Here is a 22977-nt window from a genome sequence, read left to right as displayed (position 1 = left end):
AACTGGCAGGCCCCCCATTGTTGGGGCTGGGCAGCATGTGTGATTAGGATGTCTGAAACTGGTTAGAGAAGGGAATTTGGGGTTTCTTACTCATTCGATATTTTGGGTCAAAACTGGGCTTTATCTCTTGCCTTCCTCACACTGAGCCCTGTGCCAGCTCACTGCTCTCTCATGGATATGATGGCCTTAAAAGATTTAAAAGAAGCACTGCCACTCTGATTTTCTTGAACAATCTGGAAGAAGAAGATCTTTGCCCCTGCTGGCCAGCAACAGTGTGGGTGCCCTGGGAGCCTGTCCAGGGCAGCACAGAGCCAACACCCCCTGCCACACCAGAGAAGCCTGATCTGCCCTGTCTGCCAACATCCCACTGGGACCAGTGCAGAAACCTCTTATCAGCTGTGGCCAGCAACAGTGGCCAGCAGCAGTGGCCAGCAGCAGGGCCCTGTCAGGCCCTGGCGCATCCCTGGGGCAGCGTGATGCAATCCCTGCAATCAGAGCAGGCAGAAGGTTCCTGTGGCACACCGGGCTCGGAGCCAGCTGGAGGGACAGGGGCTCTCAGAGACAGACCCACGGGTCCTGGGGGGATGCAAGCGGCCCACAACACGTCAGCAAGCCCTTCCAGCTGCTCCAGGTCACAGGCCTTTGGGGACATCCTGCGTCTCCTACTGGTCGTGTTCAACAGCCGTGGTCAGTGCTTCACCCCGTGTCCTGCTGTGACACTTCCCTGGGGCACCACGAGCCTCTCCAGCTCCTGAGTGCTGCCCAAGCCCAAAGCCATCGCTGCAGGTGACTGCAGGTGTCCCTCGCTATGACACCAGCAGGGTTCAACCCCAGCCAGCCACACAGCCACTCACTCACTGCCCCACCAGCAAGATCAGAGAGAGAATCAAGGGCAAGAACGAGAAAAGACGAGGGTTGAAACACACCAATGTACTAGGGAAAGCAAAAGCCATGTATGCAAACAGAGAAAAGCAAGGAATTCATTCACTGCTTCCCATGGGCAGGTGGGTGTTCTGCAGGACTGCAGGGTCCATCACTGCTGACCTGGGAAGACAAAGGCCATCACTCCAATATATACTGAGCATGATGTCATATGGTATCTAATATTCTTAGGTCACTTAGAATCAACTATCCCACCAGTGATTCCTCCCAAGTTCTCATGAGCCCTCACAAGCATGGCAGTTCAGAAATCAGCAAAGACCTTCAGTGTATGCAAGACCAGCTCAGCATAAATAATCTCTGTGTTAACAACCATAGGTTGAGCAAAGTCCAACACACAACACCATACCTTTCACAGTTGTCGGACCCCTGAATGTCCCTTGGAGACTCTTGCATGTTCTGGGCCCAGGTCAGAAGCATTTGAGACCCTGGAATGCAGCCACAGACCCCTGTGGCTTTGAACCTGATCCATGGAACAATTTACCAACTTTGCAGGAGGAACAAGAAATCACAAAAGGTTAGATATTATAGTAGAAGTAGTCATAAAGTGAAAGGAAGAATTTTTGAGTGCTGTACAGGGGGGTTTTAGGCCTTGTACAGAGGGGTCTGAGTTTTGTACATGGGGATCAGAAGTTCTAAGATGGAGGGATTTGGGTGTGCCCTGTCCTCTTTCTTTCTTCTTCCTAACCTTCATGTTCTTGGTGATGCTGGCACTCACAGATTGGTTTAGAGTAGAAAGTCACTGTTCAATATAAGTGATGGGCATTGGGGAAAAACCATAAACATTTAACACGCAATGTATGATATAAAAGAAGGCACCGGCCCCCTGGGCGTCAGAGTGTGCCTTTGCCTGACTGCTGAACGGACCGCAGCAGCTCAGGGAGAAAATCATTTAGATAACATACAATAAACTACCTTGAGACCGGACAACTGAAGACTACTGAGTCTTTCTTTGGAGACACGGATTGGAGGAGAGACTTTTCCACCTTTCCGGCTCACCCCAACCAGGGGTGAGTTCCTACACAAAGTGAAGAAAATCATCACTACCATAGCCTAAACCAGCACAGCCAGCCGTGTTCTCCAGAGGACACAGATCCCACCCTTGAGCAAGAGCCAGATAGAACACCAGAGGGACATCATCCCCTCCACAGTCCTCTTCTCACCAGGAAACAGTCTCCATCCATTCCTTATGGTTCAACACCTGCCTCTGCAATCAGCATGGAGACTGAAGAGCTCCAAAGGAAGAGATCCATCATGCCCCATGGCAATGGGGATGGCCCAGGTCTCTCCCAGTATGGCCCTCATGCTCCATTTCCTCTGGATAAGACAAGGCTGCAACTTTGCCCAGGATGGGGAGAGACAGGGAGAGCAGATCAGCTCTGAAATCCTGACTCTGGCAGGAGGGAATTGTGTTTGCCTTCATTTGGGGAACTTGCTGATTGGCAGTTGCTTTCCTAGAAAACCAGGACTTCATGGTGCTGGTGCAGTGACCTCCTTGGGTCTCTGTGACCACAGAGGTGCTATTTGGGCAACCTGTTGGGCAACCTGTTAGGCAACCGGGGCAACTCACCATCCTCCTGGGAAGCCCACCCCAGGCCATGCTCAGAAGGGGGGAAATGTCACCTCATGTATCTCCAAATGACCCCGTATCATCCCCAGTACCACATGCTGACACATCTTCCATGACTCTGGTTGCCCCAAACCCCTCAGAACTGTCCTTGTCCTCCCTAGAACCTGGCCAGGACTCTTTCCCAGAGGGCACTTCTGGGTCTGCCCTCAGCTGCCCACTCCAGAGCCCCCAGTCCCCTCAGCCATTCACACAACCACAGCTGGCTGGAGACCCTGTCCCTGCTGCCCACGCTGGGGCAGGACAAGCCAAAGCCAGAGTGGTCTCAGCAGCTGAGAGAAATGGCCTGATCAGGAGAGAGGAGATGGGAATCTCCAGTGTATCCCAAAGTTGGGATGTCTGGACATGGAGCTGGGGTCTTGAGGGAGGGTGCTGCCTAGAGCTGTTGTGACCTACAGCTCTGCTGCACCTCACTTCTGCCCGACAGAGCAAACTGTTGGGCGGATTCAACCTGTTTGTGCACAGAAATCAGCTTTTGTGGTACTGCTGCCAACAAAAGGAAGAAACATTTCTACCTGGGGCTGGGGACACAAAGGAACAGGGTGGCCAGTGCATTTGGACAGGCCCTGGGATTGCACACAGTGCTGAGCCACCTGGTCTAGTGCAAGCTGGCCCAGCACACAGCAGGGCATTGCACTAGGTGGTCTCTGAAGATCCCTTCCAACCCAAACAATCCCGTGGCTTTGGGATTCTTTGTCCCTTTCACATTCCCCAGCATTGCCCTGGAAAGATCCCACCCCACAGAGCCAGTGCCCCCCTGCCCCTCCCTGGGGCCCTCCACGAGTGAAAGCAGCACACTGACAACACTGGCTTCCCAGGGATTCTTTTATTAGCAGAAACAGGGGGAAATGCCCTTGGAGTCCAGGTACCAGCTGGAAAAGGGCTTGGCAATCTCAAGGGACTGTTGGAGGTCGGGCCCACATCACAACACTCCCAACTTGGGGCCACTCTTTGAGAATAAAGAGGAGGCTACGAGGCTGCAGCTCTTCCAATGGCCTTCCCAGCACAGCCAGACGCTTCTTCCTATGAGGATAAGGCACCATCTGGTTCTGCCATGGTCACAACCATCTCCGGTGTCGGTGCCAGGGCCGGGAGATCCCATCAGCTGCCACGGAGTGGGGAATGCCAGCGTGACTGGGAAGAGCCTGCAGTGGTCAGCGACGGGGACCTCTTGTGCTTCCTGCCACCAGCGCCTGTCCTGCAACAGCAGCATTCCTTAACTCCAAGGGTCATCCCAGGGGGACACACGCACCATCAAGCCTGAAGCCCTGCAGTCTCTGCACAGGGCAATGGGACGGGTTCCCTCCTCCAGCATGGAGAGGGACATCCAGCCCCAGCTGAGGGGACAGCCCCCATTTCAAGGCCCTTCCCTGCAGGTCCCCAGGCCTGCACTGTTGGGCACTTCTCCCAGCAGGGAGGCCACCCATTGTCTTGCTGCCCCTGGACTCTGCATGTCCCCAGCTCTTACCTGGTGGCCAGGACAGGGTCACCAGCTGGGCTGCCCCTCGCTGGGGCTGATCTGCTCCAGGATCTGGCTGTACCTCCGGGTCAGGGCGTTGGTGTCCCTGGTGAGGTGGGTGAGGACCTGCTGCAGGCCAGTCAGGTGGTGGGACAGGCGCTCCTCGAGCTGGGCATCCTCGGCCTCGTTGCTGTCCGAGGATGTGTCCACGTCGGTGTCGGCACCGGTCGGGCTCTGGTCAGCGACAGAGGCCAGGCCTTTCTCCACCATGGGCTTGATGGCCTTGAGAAGCTGGTAGCGCTCGTAGAGGTCCGTGCGGCTCTCTGCAGCCGGGGCTGGCCCCTCCTGCTGCGGGAAGACCCCTCGGAGCAGGCTGGGGAACATCACCTCCTGCTCCATCTTCTGCGTGGCTGAGAAGTACTGCTCCATGGCCCTTCTCCTACTGCTCTGCAGTGCTGCTCTGGGCTCTTCTGACAGTGTCACCTGCTCCCTGTCCCTGCGGGGGCTTTTTATGCAGTGCCGGGGCATGTCCCTCCCCTGCTGTCCTCCCCTGCCAGCCCCGGTTGGGCTGGATGGCCTTGGGGTGGGGCTTGGCTCCAGCCCAGCCGGGGCACGGCCATGCAGTGTCCCTGGCTCTGTGAAATCTTTCCTGGCCCAGCCTCCCCATGGCCTTCACCCGAGCTGGCTGGGAGTCCTGCTGCCTGCCCGTGCCAGGAACTGGGGTGGTAGCAAAGAGGAGAGGTGCCCAGGGCCTCTCCCATCCTGTCCTGTACCATCTCAATCGCCCAACACGATCCGTTCCGGGGCCCTCTGGGTGTGGGTCCAGCACCTGCTCTCCAGTTTGGCATGGCAACAGGGGACCGTCACCTCCCCTTGTTCCTGCTGCCATGAGCTCAGGACGTGAACACGCCAGGGACATTGAGCAACACCTTTAACACCCTTAGGGAAATCTGGAACACACTGGAAATTCACCGGAACATCATCCCACTGCGTGACTGGGGACAGTGGAGCCTGCCACTGTCCAGAGATTTCGGTGCCCAGAAAAATCCAATGTCCCCAACCTCTCCCTGAGCTCAGACGGGATGTGGACAGGGACCGGGACCTGACTCCATGATGTGTAACTCCTGTGGCAGCAGCACAGGGCCATTGCTGCCCCCAGGGGATTGTGGACTTGGGTACCCTGCCATGGTTGCAATTCTGGGAGAGCAAAAGCCACAGCCAGGGCAGCAGCCAGCATTGCCTGTCCCTGCATGTCCCTGTGGCGAGTGGCAATCAGGGAAAGTGGTTCTCTTTGGGGAAAGGCTGTGGGCTACCTGGTTCCTTTTGCAAGCCTTGGTGCTGGCAGCTCTCCCTCTGTCCCGCCGTGTCCCAGCCAGGTGCCCCATTACCACATGCCCTTTCCCCACCTGCTCTCGGCACCCCTCTTGTCCCTTTCCCTGTGTCCTGGCATCTCTTTTTGTCCTGCCATGGGCCCCATTGCTGCACCAAGGAGTGTGGGTGCCCCTGGCCCCATGCAGGTGCCAGACAGAGCCTTGGTCACATCAGGGCACCTGCGGAGCTTCCTGCAGGTGCAGGCCCATCACAGAGATCTGGGGACAGAGGGACACAGGGGATGCTTTGCCCTCCTGCTCCCCCAAATGCTTCCCATGCTGCCCATAGTGAGCATGGCAGAATGTTTGGGGGTGACAGGGGCTCAGCAGACTCCAATTGCTCCCCAGCTCCCAATCCTTGGGACATTAATAATTGCTAAATCCTCTCTGTGCCTCTGGGCCTCCCTTAGCCAAAATTGCAACCCCACATCTCCAACACCCTGCACAGAGACACTGGAGAGAGCTGGGGAGCTGCCACTTCCAGCAGGGATGGAAGGAGCAGAAGGACTTGGACTGCTGCTGGAGTGCAGCACAGCCACCATGGGGGTGCAGCATGGCTGGGTTTGGGCTGAGCTGAACTGGGGTGCCCAGCCCTGGTTTGGGGCCCTGGGGAGGCTGCTCAGGACTACCAGGGCCCCCAGGAGCTGCACTGAGGTCTCTGCTGCCCCAGGCCCCCTGATCTGGGCAAGCTTAGCCCTGACCTGTGGCCCTCCTGAGAGGTTCCAGCCCCAGCCCCTGCCTCAGCTCAGAGTGCAGATCGTGCCACCACAAGTGTCCCCAAGTGTCTCTGTATCATCCTGGGCACATCCTCCGCTCTTATCCCTCTGTGGCACCAAGGGAAGGGAGTGTGACACCATGCTCAGCATATGGAGCTGGGAGCAGAAGGAAGAGGGGCACAGCCAGAGTGACAGCAGTTGTCCTGCCAGGTCACCACGACATGCAACAGAGCCCTGCTCTCCTGCAGGTGACTGAACACCCGAGTGCCAATGGAAAGGGTGAATGAATTCCTTCTTTTGCTTTGGGTTTTTGTGCAGCTTTTCCTTTTCCTGTGGAGCTGTCTTCATTTGTACCCATGTGTTTTCTCTCTTTTACCCTCCCCAGTTCTCTCCCCCAGCCCACTTGTGGGGAGTGACAGAGCAGCTGAGTGGGGCTGAGTTGCCAGCGGGGCTCAAATCATGATATCCACAGTGAAGCTCCAGCCCTGGGACAGATGTGTCCCACCCTCAGGCCACCCTGGGGGGACACTATGATGTTCCTGAATCTTCAGGAAGCTCCGTGGTGGCCCAGAAGTCCTGAGAGCATGGGGCTACCAGTGTGTGCAAAGCTTAGTGCAGCACTGGGCATTCTGGAATGCCAGGAGCACCCAGAAAGAGAGAAGAGGAGCAGTGGGCTCAGGTCTGAGGGGGAGAGGACTGGTGGCAGAATGGGCACCTGGCTGGGCTATGAGGGGACGGCGGGAGACCTGCCAACACTGATGGTTGAAAAAGCGAGGAAGGGACCCCATGTCCTTTCCCAAAAGATAACCGATTCCTCCAATTCCCTCATACTGCAAGATAAGAAGGGACAGCAGTCCTGGCCATTGACCAGCCATGGAGTGGAGTTGATGTTGTGGGACCCACAAGCCAGGGAAGGCCTCAGGGAATTGGGGCCAGGAGCCAGGGGTGACAATGAGGAGAGGCGCCCGGGTTCTCTCCTATCCTTTCCTATGCTATCTCAACCTCCCAGTGTGTTCAGTGTTGGGGTTCTGTGGGAGTGGGTCCACCTCCTGCTCCCTGCTGTGGCCAGACTGCAGGCAGCTGGGCTGCCGGGGATGTCACCTGCCCCACTCCGCGCTGCCATGTGCTCAGGACGTGAACACTCCAGGGACATGGAGCAGGCTCTGTCCATGACTGCCAGCCGGAACTCGGCAGCAGACACCAGTGTGGAACATCTCTCTGCGAGTGCTCTGCTGCATGGAATCCTGCATGGGTCATGAAGACATGCGACGGGGACAGAGATGGGAACAAATGGCACAAGGGGAACTGAATCCACAGGACTGAGCTTTCATTGCCCACAGTGGAGCACAGATGGTGCCACCTTCACACCCATCAACCCCATCCCAGAGCTGAGGCCATGGCGGGTCAATGGCCAGGACTGCTGTCCCTTCTTATCATGCAGTATGTGGCATTTGGAGGAATTGGTTCTATTTTGGGAAAATCCACTGGGTCCCTTGCTCGCTTTTGCAACCCTCAGTGTTGGCAGGTCTCCCGTTGTCCCCTCATATCCCAGCCAGGTGCCCATTCTGCCACCGGCCCTCTCCCCTCAGACCTGAACCCACTGATCCTCTTCTCATAAATTGGCTCCCCAGAGGCACAGAGTGTATTTGGCAATTATTAATTTCCAAAGGATTGGAAGCTGGGGAGCAATTGGAGTCTGCTGAGCCCCTGTCACCCCCAAACATTCTGCCATGCTCACTATGGGCAGCATGGGAAGCATTTGGGGGAGCAGGAGGGCAAAGAATCCCCTGTGTCCCTCTGTCCTCAGATCTCTGTGATGTGCCTGCACCTGCAGGAAGCTCCGCAGGTGCCCTGATGTGACCAAGGCTCTGTCTGGCACCTGCATGGGGCCAGGAGCACCCACACTCCTTGGGGCAGCAATGGGCCCCATGGCAGGACACAAAGAGATGCCAGGACACAGGGAAAGGGACAAGAGGGATGGCAAGAAAAGGTGGGGAAAGGGTATGTGGCAGTGCGGGTACCTGGCTGGGACACGGCGGGACATAGCCAGGGCTGCCAGCACCAAGGCTTGCAAAAGGAACCAGGTAGCCCACAGCCTTTCCCCAAAGAGAACCACTTTCCCTGATTGCCACTCGCCACAGGGACATGCAGGGACAGGCAATGCTGGCTGCTGCCCTGGCTGTGGCTTTTGCTCTCCCAGAATTGCAACCATGGCAGGGTACCCATGTCCACAATCCCCTGGGGGCAGCAATGGCCCTGTGCTGCTGCCACAGGAGTTACACATCATGGAGTCAGGTCCCGGTCCCTGTCCACATCCCGTCTGAGCTCAGGGAGAGGTTGGGGACATTGGATTTTTCTGGGCACCCAAATCTCCGGACAGTGGCAGGCTCCACTGTCCCCAGTCACGCAGTGGGATGATGTTCCGGTGAATTTCCAGTGTGTTCCAGATTTCCCTAAGGGTGTTAAAGGTGTTGCTCAATGTCCCTGGCATTTTCACATCCTGAGCACATGGCAGCAGGAACAAGGGGAGGTGACGGTCCCCTGTTGCCATGCCAAACTGGAGAGCAGGTGCTGGACCCACACCCAGAGGGCCCCGGAACGGATCGTGTTGGGCGATTGAGATGGTACAGGACAGGATGGGAGAGGCCCTGGGCACCTCTCCTCTTTGCTACCACCCCAGTTCCTGGCACGGGCAGGCAGCAGGACTCCCAGCCAGCTCGGGTGAAGGCCATGGGGAGGCTGGGCCAGGAAAGATTGCACAGAGCCAGGGACACTGCATGGCCGTGCCCCGGCTGGGCTGGAGCCAAGCCCCACCCCAAGGCCATCCAGCCCAACCGGGGCTGGCAGGGGAGGACAGCAGGGGAGGGACATGCCCCGGCACTGCATAAAAAACCCCCGCAGGGACAGGGAGCAGGTGACACTGTCAGAAGAGCCCAGAGCAGCACTGCAGAGCAGTAGGAGAAGGGCCATGGAGCAGTACTTCTCAGCCACGCAGAAGATGGAGCAGGAGGTGATGTTCCCCAGCCTGCTCCGAGGGGTCTTCCCGCAGCAGGAGGGGCCAGCCCCGGCTGCAGAGAGCCGCACGGACCTCTACGAGCGCTACCAGCTCCTCAAGGCCATCAAGCCCATGGTGGAGAAAGGCCTGGCCTCTGTCGCTGACCAGAGCCCGACCGGTGCCGACACCGACGTGGACACATCCTCGGACAGCAACGAGGCCGAGGATGCCCAGCTCGAGGAGCGCCTGTCCCACCACCTGACTGGCCTGCAGCAGGTCCTCACCCACCTCACCAGGGACACCAACGCCCTGACCCGGAGGTACAGCCAGATCCTGGAGCAGATCAGCCCCAGCGAGGGGCAGCCCAGCTGGTGACCCATTCCTGGCCACCAGGTAAGAGCTGGGGACATGCAGAGTCCAGGGGCAGCAAGACAATGGGTGGCCTCCCTGCTGGGAGAGGTGCCCAACAGTGCAGGCCTGGGGACCTGCAGGGAAGGGCCTTGAAATGGGGGCTGTCCCCTCAGCTGGGGCTGGATGTCCCTCTCCATGCTGGAGGAGGGAACCCGTCCCATTGCCCTGTGCAGAGACTGCAGGGCTTCAGGCTTGATGGTGCGTGTGTCCCCCTGGGATGACCCTTGGAGTTAAGGAATGCTGCTGTTGCAGGACAGGCGCTGGTGGCAGGAAGCACAAGAGGTCCCCGTCGCTGACCACTGCAGGCTCTTCCCAGTCACGCTGGCATTCCCCACTCCGTGGCAGCTGATGGGATCTCCCGGCCCTGGCACCGACACCGGAGATGGTTGTGACCATGGCAGAACCAGATGGTGCCTTATCCTCATAGGAAGAAGCGTCTGGCTGTGCTGGGAAGGCCATTGGAAGAGCTGCAGCCTCGTAGCCTCCTCTTTATTCTCAAAGAGTGGCCCCAAGTTGGGAGTGTTGTGATGTGGGCCCGACCTCCAACAGTCCCTTGAGATTGCCAAGCCCTTTTCCAGCTGGTACCTGGACTCCAAGGGCATTTCCCCCTGTTTCTGCTAATAAAAGAATCCCTGGGAAGCCAGTGTTGTCAGTGTGCTGCTTTCACTCGTGGAGGGCCCCAGGGAGGGGCAGGGGGGCACTGGCTCTGTGGGGTGGGATCTTTCCAGGGCAATGCTGGGGAATGTGAAAGGGACAAAGAATCCCAAAGCCACGGGATTGTTTGGGTTGGAAGGGATCTTCAGAGACCACCTAGTGCAATGCCCTGCTGTGTGCTGGGCCAGCTTGCACTAGACCAGGTGGCTCAGCACTGTGTGCAATCCCAGGGCCTGTCCAAACGCACTGGCCACCCTGTTCCTTTGTGTCAGCAGCCTCAGGCTGAAATGTTTCTTCCTTTTGTTGGCAGCAGCACCACAAGAGCCAATGCCTGCCTTCTCTGCACAAAATATGTGAATCTGCCTAGCACTCAGCCCAGTCATGCAAGAGTGAGGGGCAGCAGAGCTGTAGGTCTCAGCACCTCTGGAGAGTAGCTCCCTCAAGACCCCAGCTCCATGTCTCTCTCATCCTCTCCTGTATTTTCTCAATCCTCCAACACTTTCAGTTCCGGGCTTCTCTGGTTGTTGGTCCAGCTCCTGCCCTTCAGTTTGGGAAGGCTGCAGGGGACTGTCACCTCTCCTCATTCCTGCTGCTGTGCGCTTAGGATGTGAACACTCCAGCGATGTGGGAATCCTTAAAATCCGACGGTTTTGGACAGGTTGTGAAAGGTAGGCCTCAGTGACAGCAGAACTATGATTAGTGCTAAGCAGTACACATAAGTTTTGTCAACAGAAAAATGACACACAAAGTAGGAAGTATGGACAATTAGGACAATGGTCAGTGCAGCATTTCTAGCACTTCTTTGTGAGACCGTAGCCCCTACATTTGTGGGCACTCCAGGGTTGCGGAGTGTCCCGGCATGGATTAGCAGCTTTGGTGGCATCACGCTGAGAGGAAATGAAGGGAAGAGAGAAGGACACTTTGCCCGTGAAACTGAGAACTTTTATTCCCCCATGCATGGTCTGAGTGAATGGCTCTCAGATTGTTCTAAGGCAAAATGGACGCGAACAAAAGATTGCATCAGATTAAATAGGGGGTGGGCAGACAGGGTGGAAACATGCCTCGCCCTGTGGGGTAAAACCGAGGTAGGGTTTCAAAACCAATGGCGATTTAACAGAGGTGGCTACAGCGTTCTGGGACAAATAGGAATACAAAGATGGGGTGATTGACACAGAACTTTAATGAAGAATCAGGGAGTGCTTACAAGGTTGACGCCCCAACAGGGAGTGACAACCCCTGACTGACAGAAACATGTAGGGAGAAACCCTGGGAGGAGTGAGATGATGGACAGATAACTGTGAATTTGTGCTGCAGGACATCTTGGAGTAAACAACCTGGATCAAATCATTGTGAGGGAAAATAGGGGTACAAGGAACATGTCTAAGTAACATTAATAAAATCCCTGCCTAAAACAACCCAACCTACAACAGGTCAGTGTATTAGTGTGTGGCTAGAATAACTCCCTAAGTTATAGAAAAGTATATCTAGTGAGATATTAGGAAGTTCTAATCTTAATAAAGGAGCTCTGTGCATTGTATCAGTATGCTTTTCCTGTGTGTGATTGGTGAAAAAATGTTTAAAGTAAGCTCTAACATTAAGTTCTTTGCTGCCGTGGATGCCAGCAGCTGGCATCTTCCCATTGTCATAACCATGTAATGAGGCTGCTTCAGGAAACTAAACATCTTGAGATGCGTTCCTCAGCAGTCCCAGCCCGTTTGTGATATGTACATAGTTCCCCAGCTGCTGATACAAGGATATTGAGCAACTCCTTTGGCACATATAGGGAAATCTGGAACACATTGGAAATGCACTAGAACCTCGTCCCACTGGGTGTCTGGGGACAATGGAGCCTGCCACTGTCCAGAGATTTGGGTGCCCAGAAAAATCCAACCTCTCCCTGAGCTCAGACGGGATGTGGACAGAGACCGGGACCTGACTCCATGATGTGTAACTCCTGTGGCAGCAGCACAGGGCCATTGCTGCCCCCAGGGGATTGTGGACATGGGTACCCTGCCATGGCTGCAATTCTGGGAGAGCAAAAGCCACAGCCAGGGCAGCAGCCAGCATTGCCTGTCCCTGCATGTCCCTGTGGCGAGTGGCAATCAGGGAAAGTGGTTCTCTTTGGGAAAAGGCTGTGGGCTACCTGGTTCCTTTTGCAAGCCTTGGTGCTGGCAGCCCTCCCTATGTCCCCCGTGTCCCAGCCAGGTGCCCCATTGCCACACGCCCTTTCCCCACCTGCCCTTGGCACCCCTCTTGTCCCTTTCCCTGTGTCCTGGCATCTCTTTGTGTCCTGCCATGGGCCCCATTGCTGCCCCAAGGAGTGTGGGTGCTCCTGGCCCCATGCAGGTACCAGAGAGAGTCTTGGACACATCAGGGCACCTGGGCGACTGTGGAGCTTCCTGCAGGTGGAGGCACATCACAGAGCTCTGAGGACAGAGGGACACAGGGGATTCTTTGCCCTCCTGCTCCCCCAAATGCTTCCCATGCTGCCCATAGTGAGCATGGCAGAATGTTTGGGGGTGACAGGGGCTCAGCAGACTCCAATTGCCCCCCATCTCCCAGTCCTTGGGACATGAATACTTGCCAAATACACTCTGTGCCTCCGGGGAGCCAATTTGTGAGAAGAGGATCAGTGGGTTCAGGTCTGAGGGGAGAGGGCCGGAGGCAGAATGGGCACCTGGCTGGGATATGAGGGGACAACGGGAGAATTGCCAACACTGAGGGTTGCAAAATGGATGAAGGACCCTGTGCCCTTTCTCGAAATAGAACCAATTCCTCCAATTGCCACATACTGCATGATAAAAAGGGACAGCAGTCCTGGCCATTGACCCGCCATGGCCTCAGCTCTGGGATGGGGTTGATGGGTGTGAAGGTGGCACCATCTGTGCTCCACTGTGGGCAATGAAAGCTCAGTCCTGTGGATTCAGTTCCCCTTGTGCCATTTGTTCCCATCTCTGTCCCCGTCGCATGTCCTCATGACCTATGCAGGATTCCTTGCAGCAGAGCACTCGCAGTGAGACGTTCCACACCGGTGTCTGCTGCCGAGTTCAGGCTGGCAGTCATGGACAGAGCCTGCTCCATGTCCCTGGAGTGTTCACGTCCTGAGCACATGGCAGCGAGGAGTGGGGCAGGTGACATCCCCAGCAGCCCAGCTGCCTGCAGTCTGGCCACAGCAGGGAGCAGGAGGTGGACCCACTCCCACAGAACCCCAACACTGAACACACTGGGGGGTTGAGATAGCATAGGAAAGGATAGGAGAGAACCCGGGCGCCTCTCCTCATTGTCACCCCTGGCTCCTGGCCCCAATTCCCTGAGGCCTTCCCTGGCTTGTGGGTCCCACAACATCAACTCCACTCCATGGCTGGTCAATGGCCAGGACTGCTGTCCCTTCTTATCTTGCAGTATGTGGCAATTGGAGGAATCAGTTCTATTTTGAGAAAGGTCACGGGGTCCCTTCCTCGCTTTTTCAACCATCAGTGTTGGCAGGTCTCCCGCTGTCCCCTCATAGCCCAGCCAGGTGCCCATTCTGCCACCAGTCCTCTCCCCCTCAGACCTGAGCCCACTGCTCCTCTTCTCTCTTTCTGGGTGCTCCTGGCATTCCAGAATGCCCAGTGCTGCACTGAGCTTTGCACACACTGGTAGCCCCATGCTCTCAGGACTTCTGGGCCACCACGGAGCTTCCTGAAGATTCAGGATCATCATAGTGTCCCCCCAGGGTGGCCTGAGGGTGGGACACATCTGTCCCGGGGCTGGAACTTCACTGTGGATATCATGATTTGAGCCCTGCTGGCAACTCAGCCCCACTCAGCTGCTCTGTCACTCCCCACAAGTGGGCTGGGGGAGAGAACTGGGGAGGGTAAAAGAGAGAAAACACATGGGTACAAATGAAGACAGCTCCACAGGAAAAGGAAAAGCTGCACAAAAACCCAAAGCAAAAGAAGGAATTCATTCACCCTTTCCATTGGCACTCGGGTGTTCAGTCACCTGCAGGAGAGCAGGGCTCCGTTGCATGTCGTGGTGACCTGGCAGGACGACTGCTGTCACTCTGGCTGTGCCCCTCTTCCTTCTGCTCCCAGCTCCATATGCTGAGCATGGTGTCACACTCCCTTCCCTTGGTGCCACAGAGGGATAAGAGCGGAGGATGTGCCCAGCATGATACAGAGACACTTGGGGACACTTGTGGTGGCACGATCTGCACTCTGAGCTGAGGCAGGGGCTGCTGCTGGACTGCTCAGGAGGGCCACAGTTCTGTGTCCAACCACAGGGTCTGTGGATAACCTGTCACTGGACAACCTGTTCCTTTTTGTCCCCAGCCTCAGGCTGAAATGTTTCTTCCTTTTGTTGGCAGCAACCCCACAAATGCGGATTTCTGTGCACAAAAAGGGTGAATCTTGCCCAGCACTCACTTCAGTCAGGCAACAGTGAAGGGCAGCAGAGCTGTAGGTCGCAGCATCTCTGGAAAGTAGCCTCCCTCAAGACCCCAGCTCTAAGTCCAGACATCCCAGCTTTGGGATACACTGGAGATTCCCATCTCCAGTTGATGAGAAGGTGATGAGAAACTCCAATGTATCCCAAAGCAGAGATTTCTGGACATGGAGCTGGGGTCTTGAGGGAGCTACTCTCCAGAGGTGCTGAGACCTACAGCTCTGCTGCCCTTCACTATTGGCTGACTGAGGTGAGTGCTGGGCAGATTCACCATGTTTGTGAACAGAAATCCGCATTTGTGGGGTTGCTGCCAACAAAAGGAAGAAACATTTCTACCTGGGGCTGGGGACACAAAGGAACAGGGTGGCCAGTGCGTTTGGACAGGCCCTGGGATTGCACACAGTGCTGAGCCACCTGGTCTAGTGCAAGCTGGCCCAGCACACAGCAGGGCATTGCACTAGGTGGTCTCTGAAGATCCCTTCCAACCCAAACAATCCCGTGGCTTTGGGATTCTTTGTCCCTTTCACATTCCCCAGCATTGCCCTGGAAAGATCCCACCCCACAGAGCCAGTGCCCCCCTGCCCCTCCCTGGGGCCCTCCACGAGTGAAAGCAGCACACTGACAACACTGGCTTCCCAGGGATTCTTTTATTAGCAGAAACAGGGGGAAATGCCCTTGGAGTCCAGGTACCAGCTGGAAAAGGGCTTGGCAATCTCAAGGGACTGTTGGAGGTCGGGCCCACATCACAACACTCCCAACTTGGGGCCACTCTTTGAGAATAAAGAGGAGGCTACGAGGCTGCAGCTCTTCCAATGGCCTTCCCAGCACAGCCAGACGCTTCTTCCTATGAGGATAAGGCACCATCTGGTTCTGCCATGGTCACAACCATCTCCGGTGTCGGTGCCAGGGCCGGGAGATCCCATCAGCTGCCACGGAGTGGGGAATGCCAGCGTGACTGGGAAGAGCCTGCAGTGGTCAGCGACGGGGACTTCTTGTGCTTCCTGCCACCAGCGCCTGTCCTGCAACAGCAGCATTCCTTAACTCCAAGGGTCATCCCAGGGGGACACACGCACCATCAAGCCTGAAGCCCTGCAGTCTCTGCACAGGGCAATGGGACGGGTTCCCTCCTCCAGCATGGAGAGGGACATCCAGCCCCAGCTGAGGGGACAGCCCCCATTTCAAGGCCCTTCCCTGCAGGTCCCCAGGCCTGCACTGTTGGGCACTTCTCCCAGCAGGGAGGCCACCCATTGTCTTGCTGCCCCTGGACTCTGCATGTCCCCAGCTCTTACCTGGTGGCCAGGACAGGGTCACCAGCTGGGCTGCCCCTCGCTGGGGCTGATCTGCTCCAGGATCTGGCTGTACCTCCGGGTCAGGGCGTTGGTGTCCCTGGTGAGGTGGGTGAGGACCTGCTGCAGGCCAGTCAGGTGGTGGGACAGGCGCTCCTCGAGCTGGGCATCCTCGGCCTCGTTGCTGTCCGAGGATGTGTCCACGTCGGTGTCGGCACCGGTCGGGCTCTGGTCAGCGACAGAGGCCAGGCCTTTCTCCACCATGGGCTTGATGGCCTTGAGGAGCTGGTAGCGCTCGTAGAGGTCCGTGCGGCTCTCTGCAGCCGGGGCTGGCCCCTCCTGCTGCGGGAAGACCCCTCGGAGCAGGCTGGGGAACATCACCTCCTGCTCCATCTTCTGCGTGGCTGAGAAGTACTGCTCCATGGCCCTTCTCCTACTGCTCTGCAGTGCTGCTCTGGGCTCTTCTGACAGTGTCACCTGCTCCCTGTCTCTGCGGGGGCTTTTTATGCAGTGCCGGGGCATGTCCCTCCCCTGCTGTCCTCCCCTGCCAGCCCCGGTTGGGCTGGATGGCCTTGGGGTGGGGCTTGGCTCCAGCCCAGCCGGGGCACGGCCATGCAGTGTCCCTGGCTCTGTGCAATCTTTCCTGGCCCAGCCTCCCCATGGCCTTCACCCGAGCTGGCTGGGAGTCCTGCTGCCTGCCCGTGCCAGGAACTGGGGTGGTAGCAAAGAGGAGAGGTGCCCAGGGCCTCTCCCATCCTGTCCTGTACCATCTCAATCGCCCAACACGATCCGTTCCGGGGCCCTCTGGGTGTGGGTCCAGCACCTGCTCTCCAGTTTGGGAAGGCAGCAGGAGACCGTCACCTCCACTTGTTCCTGCTGCCATGAGCTCAGGACGTCAACACACCAGGGACATTGAGCAACACTTTTAACACCCTTAGGGAAATCTGGAACACACTGGAAATTCACCGGAACATCATCCCACTGCGTGACTGGGGACAGTGGAGCCTGCCACTGTCCGGAGATTTGGGTGCCCAGAAAAATCCAATGTCCCCAACCTCTCCCTGAGCTCAGAGGGGATGTGGACAGGGACCGGGACCTGACTCCATGATGTGTAACTCCTGTGGCAGCAGCACAGGGCCATTGCTGCCCCCAGGGGATTGTGGACATGGGTACCCTGCCATGATTGTAATTCTGGGAGAGCAAAAGCCACAGCCAGGGCAGCAGCCAGCATTGCCTGTCCCTGCATGTCCCTGTGGCGAGTGGCAATCAGGGAAAGTGGTTCTCTTTGGAGAAAGGCTGTGGGCTACCTGGTTCCTTTTGCAAGCCTTGGTGCTGGCAGCCCTCCCTCTGTCCCGCCGTGTCCCAGCCAGGTGCCCCATTGCCACACGCCCTTTCCCCACCTGCCCTCGGCACCCCTCCTGTCCCTTTCCCTGTGTCCTGGCATCTCTTTGTGTCCTGCCATGGGCCCCATTGCTGCACCAAGGAGTGTGGGTGCTCCTGGCCCCATGCAGGTGCCAGACAGAGCCTTGGTCACATCAGGGCACCTGCGGAGCTTCCTGCAGGTGCAGGCACATCACAGATATCTGGGGACAGAGGGATACAGGGGATTCTTTGCCCTCCTGCTCCCCCAAATGCTTCCCATGCTGCCCATAGTGAGCATGGCAGAATGTTTGGGGGTGACAGGGGCTCAGCAGACTCCAATTGCTCCCCATCTCCCAGTCCTTGGGACATGAATACTTGCCAAATACAATCTGTGCCTCCGGGGAGCCAATCTGTGAGAAGAGGATCAGTGGGTTCAGGTCTGAGGGGAGAGGGCCGGTGGCAGAATGGGCACCTGGCTGGGATATGAGGGGACAACGGGAGACCTGCCAACACTGAGGGTTGCAAAAGCGAGCAAGGGACCCAGTGGATTTTCCCAAAATAGAACCAATTCCTCCAAATGCCACATACTGCATGATAAGAAGGGACAGCAGTCCTGGCCATTGACCCGCCATGGCCTCAGCTCTGGGATGGGGTTGATGGGTGTGAAGGTGGCACCATCTGTGCTCCACTGTGGGCAATGAAAGAAGGAATTCATTCACCCTTTCCATTGGCACTCAGGTGTTCAGTCACCTGCAGGAGAGCAGGGCTCTGTTGCATGTCATGGTGACCTGGCAGGACGACTGCTGTCACTCTCGCTGTGCCCCTCTTCCTTCTGCTCCCAGCTCCATATGCTGAGCATGGTGTCACACTCCCTTCCCTTGGTGCCACAGAGGGATAAGAGCGGAGGATGTGCCCAGCATGATACAGAGACACTTGGGGACACTTGTGGTGGCACGATCTACACTCTGAGCTGAGGCAGGGGCTGGGGCTGGAACCTCCCAGGAGGGCCACAGGTCAGGGCTAAGCTTGCCCAGATCAGGGGGCCTGGGGCAGCAGAGACCTCAGTGCAGCTCCTGGGGGCCCTGGTGGTCCTGAGCAGCCTCCCCAGGGCCCCAAACCAGGGCTGGGCACCCCAGTTCAGCTCAGCCCAAACCCAGCCATGCTGCACCCCCATGGTGGCTGTGCTGCACTCCAGCAGCAGTCCAAGTCCTTCTGCTCCTTCCATCCCTGCTGGAAGTGGCAGCTCCCCAGCTCTCTCCAGTGTCTCTGTGCAGGGTGTTGGAGATGTGGGGTTGCAATTTTGGCTAAGGGAGGCCCAGAGGCACAGAGAGGATTTAGCAATTATTAATGTCCCAAGGATTGGGAGCTGGGGAGCAATTGGAGTCTGCTGAGCCCCTGTCACCCCCAAACATTCTGCCATGCTCACTATGGGCAGCATGGAAAGCATTTGGGGGAGCAGGAGGGCAAAGAATCCCCTGTGTCCCTCTGTCCCCAGATCTCTGTGATGTGCCTCCACCTGCAGGAAGCTCCGCAGGTGCCCTGATGTGACCAAGGCTCTGTCTGGCACCTGCATGGGGCCAGGGGCACCCACACTCCTTGGTGCAGCAATGGGGCCCATGGCAGGACACAAAGAGATGCCAGGACACAGGGAAAGGGACAGGAGGGGTGCCGAGGGCAGGTGGGGAAAGGGCGTGTGGTAATGGGGCACCTGGCTGGGACACGGCGGGACAGAGGGAGGGCTGCCAGCACCAAGGCTTGCAAAAGGAACCAGGTAGCCCCAAAGAGAACCACTTTCCCTGATTGCCACTCGCCACAGGGACATGCAGGGACAGGCAATGCTGGCTGCTGCCCTGGCTGTGGCTTTTGCTCTCCCAGAATTGCAACCATGGCAGGGTACCCATGTCCACAATCCCCTGGGGGCAGCAATGGCCCTGTGCTGCTGCCACAGGAGTTACACATCATGGAGTCAGGTCCCGGTCCCTGTCCACATCCCGTCTGAGCTCAGGGAGAGGTTGGGGACATTGGATTTTTCTGGGCACCCAAATCTCCGGACAGTGGCAGGCTCCACTGTCCCCAGTCACGCAGTGGGATGATGTTCCGGTGAATTTCCAGTGTGTTCCAGATTTCCCTAAGGGTGTTAAAGGTGTTGCTCAATGTCCCTGGCGTGTTGACGTCCTGAACGCATGGCTGCAGGAACAAGTGGAGGTGACGGTCTCCTGCTGCCTTCCCAAACTGGAGAGCAGGTGCTGGACCCACACCCAGAGGGCCCCGGAACGGATCGTGTTGGGCGATTGAGATGGTACAGGACAGGATGGGAGAGGCCCTGGGCACCTCTCCTCTTTGCTACCACCCCAGTTCCTGGCACGGGCAGGCAGCAGGACTCCCAGCCAGCTCGGGTGAAGGCCATGGGGAGGCTGGGCCAGGAAAGATTGCACAGAGCCAGGGACACTGCATGGCCGTGCCCCGGCTGGGCTGGAGCCAAGCCCCACCCCAAGGCCATCCAGCCCAACCGGGGCTGGCAGGGGAGGACAGCAGGGGAGGGACATGCCCCGGCACTGCATAAAAAGCCCCCGCAGAGACAGGGAGCAGGTGACACTGTCAGAAGAGCCCAGAGCAGCACTGCAGAGCAGTAGGAGAAGGGCCATGGAGCAGTACTTCTCAGCCACGCAGAAGATGGAGCAGGAGGTGATGTTCCCCAGCCTGCTCCGAGGGGTCTTCCCGCAGCAGGAGGGGCCAGCCCCGGCTGCAGAGAGCCGCACGGACCTCTACGAGCGCTACCAGCTCCTCAAGGCCATCAAGCCCATGGTGGAGAAAGGCCTGGCCTCTGTCGCTGACCAGAGCCCGACCGGTGCCGACACCGACGTGGACACATCCTCGGACAGCAACGAGGCCGAGGATGCCCAGCTCGAGGAGCGCCTGTCCCACCACCTGACTGGCCTGCAGCAGGTCCTCACCCACCTCACCAGGGACACCAATGCCCTGACCCGGAGGTACAGCCAGATCCTGGAGCAGATCAGCCCCAGCGAGGGGCAGCCCAGCTGGTGACCCTGTCCTGGCCACCAGGTAAGAGCTGGGGACATGCAGAGTCCAGGGGCAGCAAGACAATGGGTGGCCTCCCTGCTGGGAGAAGTGCCCAACAGTGCAGGCCTGGGGACCTGCAGGGAAGGGCCTTGAAATGGGGGCTGTCCCCTCAGCTGGGGCTGGATGTCCCTCTCCATGCTGGAGGAGGGAACCCGTCCCATTGCCCTGTGCAGAGACTGCAGGGCTTCAGGCTTGATGGTGCGTGTGTCCCCCTGGGATGACCCTTGGAGTTAAGGAATGCTGCTGTTGCAGGACAGGCGCTGGTGGCAGGAAGCACAAGAGGTCCCCGTCGCTGACCACTGCAGGCTCTTCCCAGTCACGCTGGCATTCCCCACTCCGTGGCAGCTGATGGGATCTCCCGGCCCTGGCACCGACACCGGAGATGGTTGTGACCATGGCAGAACCAGATGGTGCCTTATCCTCATAGGAAGAAGCGTCTGGCTGTGCTGGGAAGGCCATTGGAAGAGCTGCAGCCTCGTAGCCTCCTCTTTATTCTCAAAGAGTGGCCCCAAGTTGGGAGTGTTGTGATGTGGGCCCGACCTCCAACAGTCCCTTGAGATTGCCAAGCCCTTTTCCAGCTGGTACCTGGACTCCAAGGGCATTTCCCCCTGTTTCTGCTAATAAAAGAATCCCTGGGAAGCCAGTGTTGTCAGTGTGCTGCTTTCACTCGTGGAGGGCCCCAGGGAGGGGCAGGGGGGCACTGGCTCTGTGGGGTGGGATCTTTCCAGGGCAATGCTGGGGAATGTGAAAGGGACAAAGAATCCCAAAGCCACGGGATTGTTTGGGTTGGAAGGGATCTTCAGAGACCACCTAGTGCAATGCCCTGCTGTGTGCTGGGCCAGCTTGCACTAGACCAGGTGGCTCAGCACTGTGTGCAATCCCAGGGCCTGTCCAAACGCACTGGCCACCCTGTTCCTTTGTGTCCCCAGCCCCAGGTAGAAATGTTTCTTCCTTTTGTTGGCAGCAGCACCACAAAAGCTGATTTCTGTGCACAAACAGGTTGAATCCGCCCAACAGTTTGCTCTGTCGGGCAGAAGTGAGGTGCAGCAGAGCTGTAGGTCACAACAGCTCTAGGCAGCACCCGCCCCTAAGACCCCAGCTCCATGTCCAGACATCCCAACTTTGGGATACACTGGAGATTCCCATCTCCTCTCTCCTGATCAGGCCATTTCTCTCAGCTGCTGAGACCACTCTGGCTTTGGCTTGTCCTGCCCCAGCGTGGGCAGCAGGGACAGGGTCTCCAGCCAGCTGTGGTTGTGTGAATGGCTGAGGGGACTGGGGGCTCTGGAGTGGGCAGCTGAGGGCAGACCCAGAAGTGCCCTCTGGGAAAGGGTCCTGGCCAGGTTCTAGGGAGGACAAGGACAGTTCTGAGGGGTTTGGGGCAACCAGAGTCATGGAAGATGTGTCAGCATGTGGTACTGGGGATGATACGGGGTCATTTGGAGATACATGAGGTGACATTTCCCCCCTTCTGAGCATGGCCTGGGGTGGGCTTCCCAGGAGGATGGTGAGTTGCCCCGGTTGCCTAACAGGTTGCCCAACAGGTTGCCCAAATAGCACCTCTGTGGTCACAGAGACCCAAGGAGGTCACTGCACCAGCACCATGAAGTCCTGGTTTTCTAGGAAAGCAACTGCCAATCAGCAAGTTCCCCAAATGAAGGCAAACACAATTCCCTCCTGCCAGAGTCAGGATTTCAGAGCTGATCTGCTCTCCCTGTCTCTCCCCATCCTGGGCAAAGTTGCAGCCTTGTCTTATCCAGAGGAAATGGAGCATGAGGGCCATACTGGGAGAGACCTGGGCCATCCCCATTGCCATGGGGAATGATGGATCTCTTCCTTTGGAGCTCTTCAGTCTCCATGCTGATTGCAGAGGCAGGTGTTGAACCATAAGGAATGGATGGAGACTGTTTCCTGGTGAGAAGAGGACTGTGGAGGGGATGATGTCCCTCTGGTGCTCTATCTGGCTCTTGCTCAAGGGTGGGATCTGTGTCCTCTGGAGAACACGGCTGGCTGTGCTGGTTTAGGCAGTGGTGGAGTTAATTTTCTTTTCTTGTTTCTGTACTGCCACTCGGGTGAGGGGACTTCAGCACAAGGAAACTTGGAAGGAGATATTGGTGGGATAACTCATCCCAACCCACCCAAGGGATATTCCAGACCCTGTGACATCAGCATATAAAGCAGGAGGAAGAAGGAAGTGAGCTACACTTGGAATGATGGCCTTTGTCTTCCCAGGTCAGCAGTGATGGACCCTGCAGTCCTGCAGAACACCCACCTGCCCATGGGAAGCAGTGAATGAATTCCTTGCTTTGCTCTGTTTGCATGCATGGCTTTTGCTTTCCCTAGTACATTGGTGTGTTTCAACCCTTGTCTTTTCTCGTTCTTGCCCTTGATTCTCTCTCTGATCTTGCTGGTGGGGCAGTGAGTGAGTGGCTGTGTGGCTGGCTGGGGTTGAACCCCGCTGGTGTCATAGCGAGGGACACCTGCAGTCACCTGCAGCGATGGCTTTGGGCTTGGGCAGCACTCAGGAGCTGGAGAGGCTCGTGGTGCCCCAGGGAAGTGTCACAGCAGGACACGGGGTGAAGCACTGACCACGGCTGTTGAACACGACCAGTAGGAGACGCAGGATGTCCCCAAAGGCCTGTGACCTGGAGC

General features: G+C 57.4%; 4 protein-coding genes across 7 annotated transcripts; 2 read left to right on the top strand and 2 right to left on the bottom strand.

Annotated features, from left to right (window-relative positions):
- Positions 1-3468: 3468 nt before the first annotated feature.
- On the bottom strand, positions 3469-4510 carry LOC137469181 (thyroid hormone-inducible hepatic protein-like). 2 transcript variants are annotated; one of them, XM_068181700.1, is made up of 2 exons: positions 4035-4510; positions 3469-3759 (listed from the first exon to the last, which is right to left on the bottom strand). In XM_068181700.1, exon 1 carries the CDS (start codon positions 4452-4454, stop codon positions 4053-4055), a length of 402 nt encoding a protein of 133 aa, XP_068037801.1. In that variant the 5' UTR covers positions 4455-4510; the 3' UTR covers positions 3469-3759; positions 4035-4052. The 2 variants fall into 2 exon arrangements, with proteins under 2 accessions (XP_068037801.1, XP_068037800.1); XM_068181699.1 differs by having other exon boundaries at positions 3469-3764; positions 4035-4509.
- A 4514-nt stretch (positions 4511-9024) lies between these two features.
- Positions 9025-10065, top strand: LOC137469180 (thyroid hormone-inducible hepatic protein-like). Its single transcript, XM_068181698.1, has one exon. The coding sequence runs from the start codon at positions 9080-9082 to the stop codon at positions 9479-9481; it is 402 nt and encodes a 133-aa protein (XP_068037799.1). The 5' UTR covers positions 9025-9079; the 3' UTR covers positions 9482-10065.
- Positions 10066-15319: 5254 nt separating this feature from the next.
- Positions 15320-16361, bottom strand: LOC137469179 (thyroid hormone-inducible hepatic protein-like). 2 transcript variants are annotated; one of them, XM_068181697.1, is made up of 2 exons: positions 15886-16361; positions 15320-15610 (listed from the first exon to the last, which is right to left on the bottom strand). In XM_068181697.1, the coding sequence occupies exon 1, from the start codon at positions 16303-16305 to the stop codon at positions 15904-15906; it is 402 nt and encodes a 133-aa protein (XP_068037798.1). In that variant the 5' UTR covers positions 16306-16361; the 3' UTR covers positions 15320-15610; positions 15886-15903. The 2 variants fall into 2 exon arrangements, with proteins under 2 accessions (XP_068037798.1, XP_068037797.1); XM_068181696.1 differs by having other exon boundaries at positions 15320-15615; positions 15886-16360.
- A 3473-nt stretch (positions 16362-19834) lies between these two features.
- LOC137469178 (thyroid hormone-inducible hepatic protein-like) lies at positions 19835-20873 on the top strand. Of its 2 annotated transcripts, none has more exons than XM_068181695.1 (2): positions 19835-20307; positions 20583-20873. In XM_068181695.1, the coding sequence occupies exon 1, from the start codon at positions 19888-19890 to the stop codon at positions 20287-20289; it is 402 nt and encodes a 133-aa protein (XP_068037796.1). In that variant the 5' UTR covers positions 19835-19887; the 3' UTR covers positions 20290-20307; positions 20583-20873. The 2 variants fall into 2 exon arrangements, with proteins under 2 accessions (XP_068037796.1, XP_068037795.1); XM_068181694.1 differs by having other exon boundaries at positions 19837-20307; positions 20578-20873.
- Positions 20874-22977: the final 2104 nt, after the last annotated feature.

This window comes from Anomalospiza imberbis, chromosome 2 (genome assembly GCF_031753505.1).
Source record: "Anomalospiza imberbis isolate Cuckoo-Finch-1a 21T00152 chromosome 2, ASM3175350v1, whole genome shotgun sequence".
NCBI lineage: Eukaryota > Metazoa > Chordata > Aves > Passeriformes > Viduidae > Anomalospiza > Anomalospiza imberbis.
The sequence above is the reverse complement of the archived record's forward strand: the minus strand, read 5'-3'. Positions and strand labels throughout refer to the sequence as shown.

Excerpts from the sequence above, each read along its gene's own strand:
- LOC137469181 (XM_068181700.1), bottom strand. The coding sequence starts at position 4,454 with ATGGAGCAGTACTTCTCAGCCACGCAGAAGATGGAGCAGGAGGTGATG.
- LOC137469179 (XM_068181697.1), bottom strand. The coding sequence starts at position 16,305 with ATGGAGCAGTACTTCTCAGCCACGCAGAAGATGGAGCAGGAGGTGATG.
- LOC137469180 (XM_068181698.1), top strand. The coding sequence starts at position 9,080 with ATGGAGCAGTACTTCTCAGCCACGCAGAAGATGGAGCAGGAGGTGATG.
- LOC137469178 (XM_068181695.1), top strand. The coding sequence starts at position 19,888 with ATGGAGCAGTACTTCTCAGCCACGCAGAAGATGGAGCAGGAGGTGATG.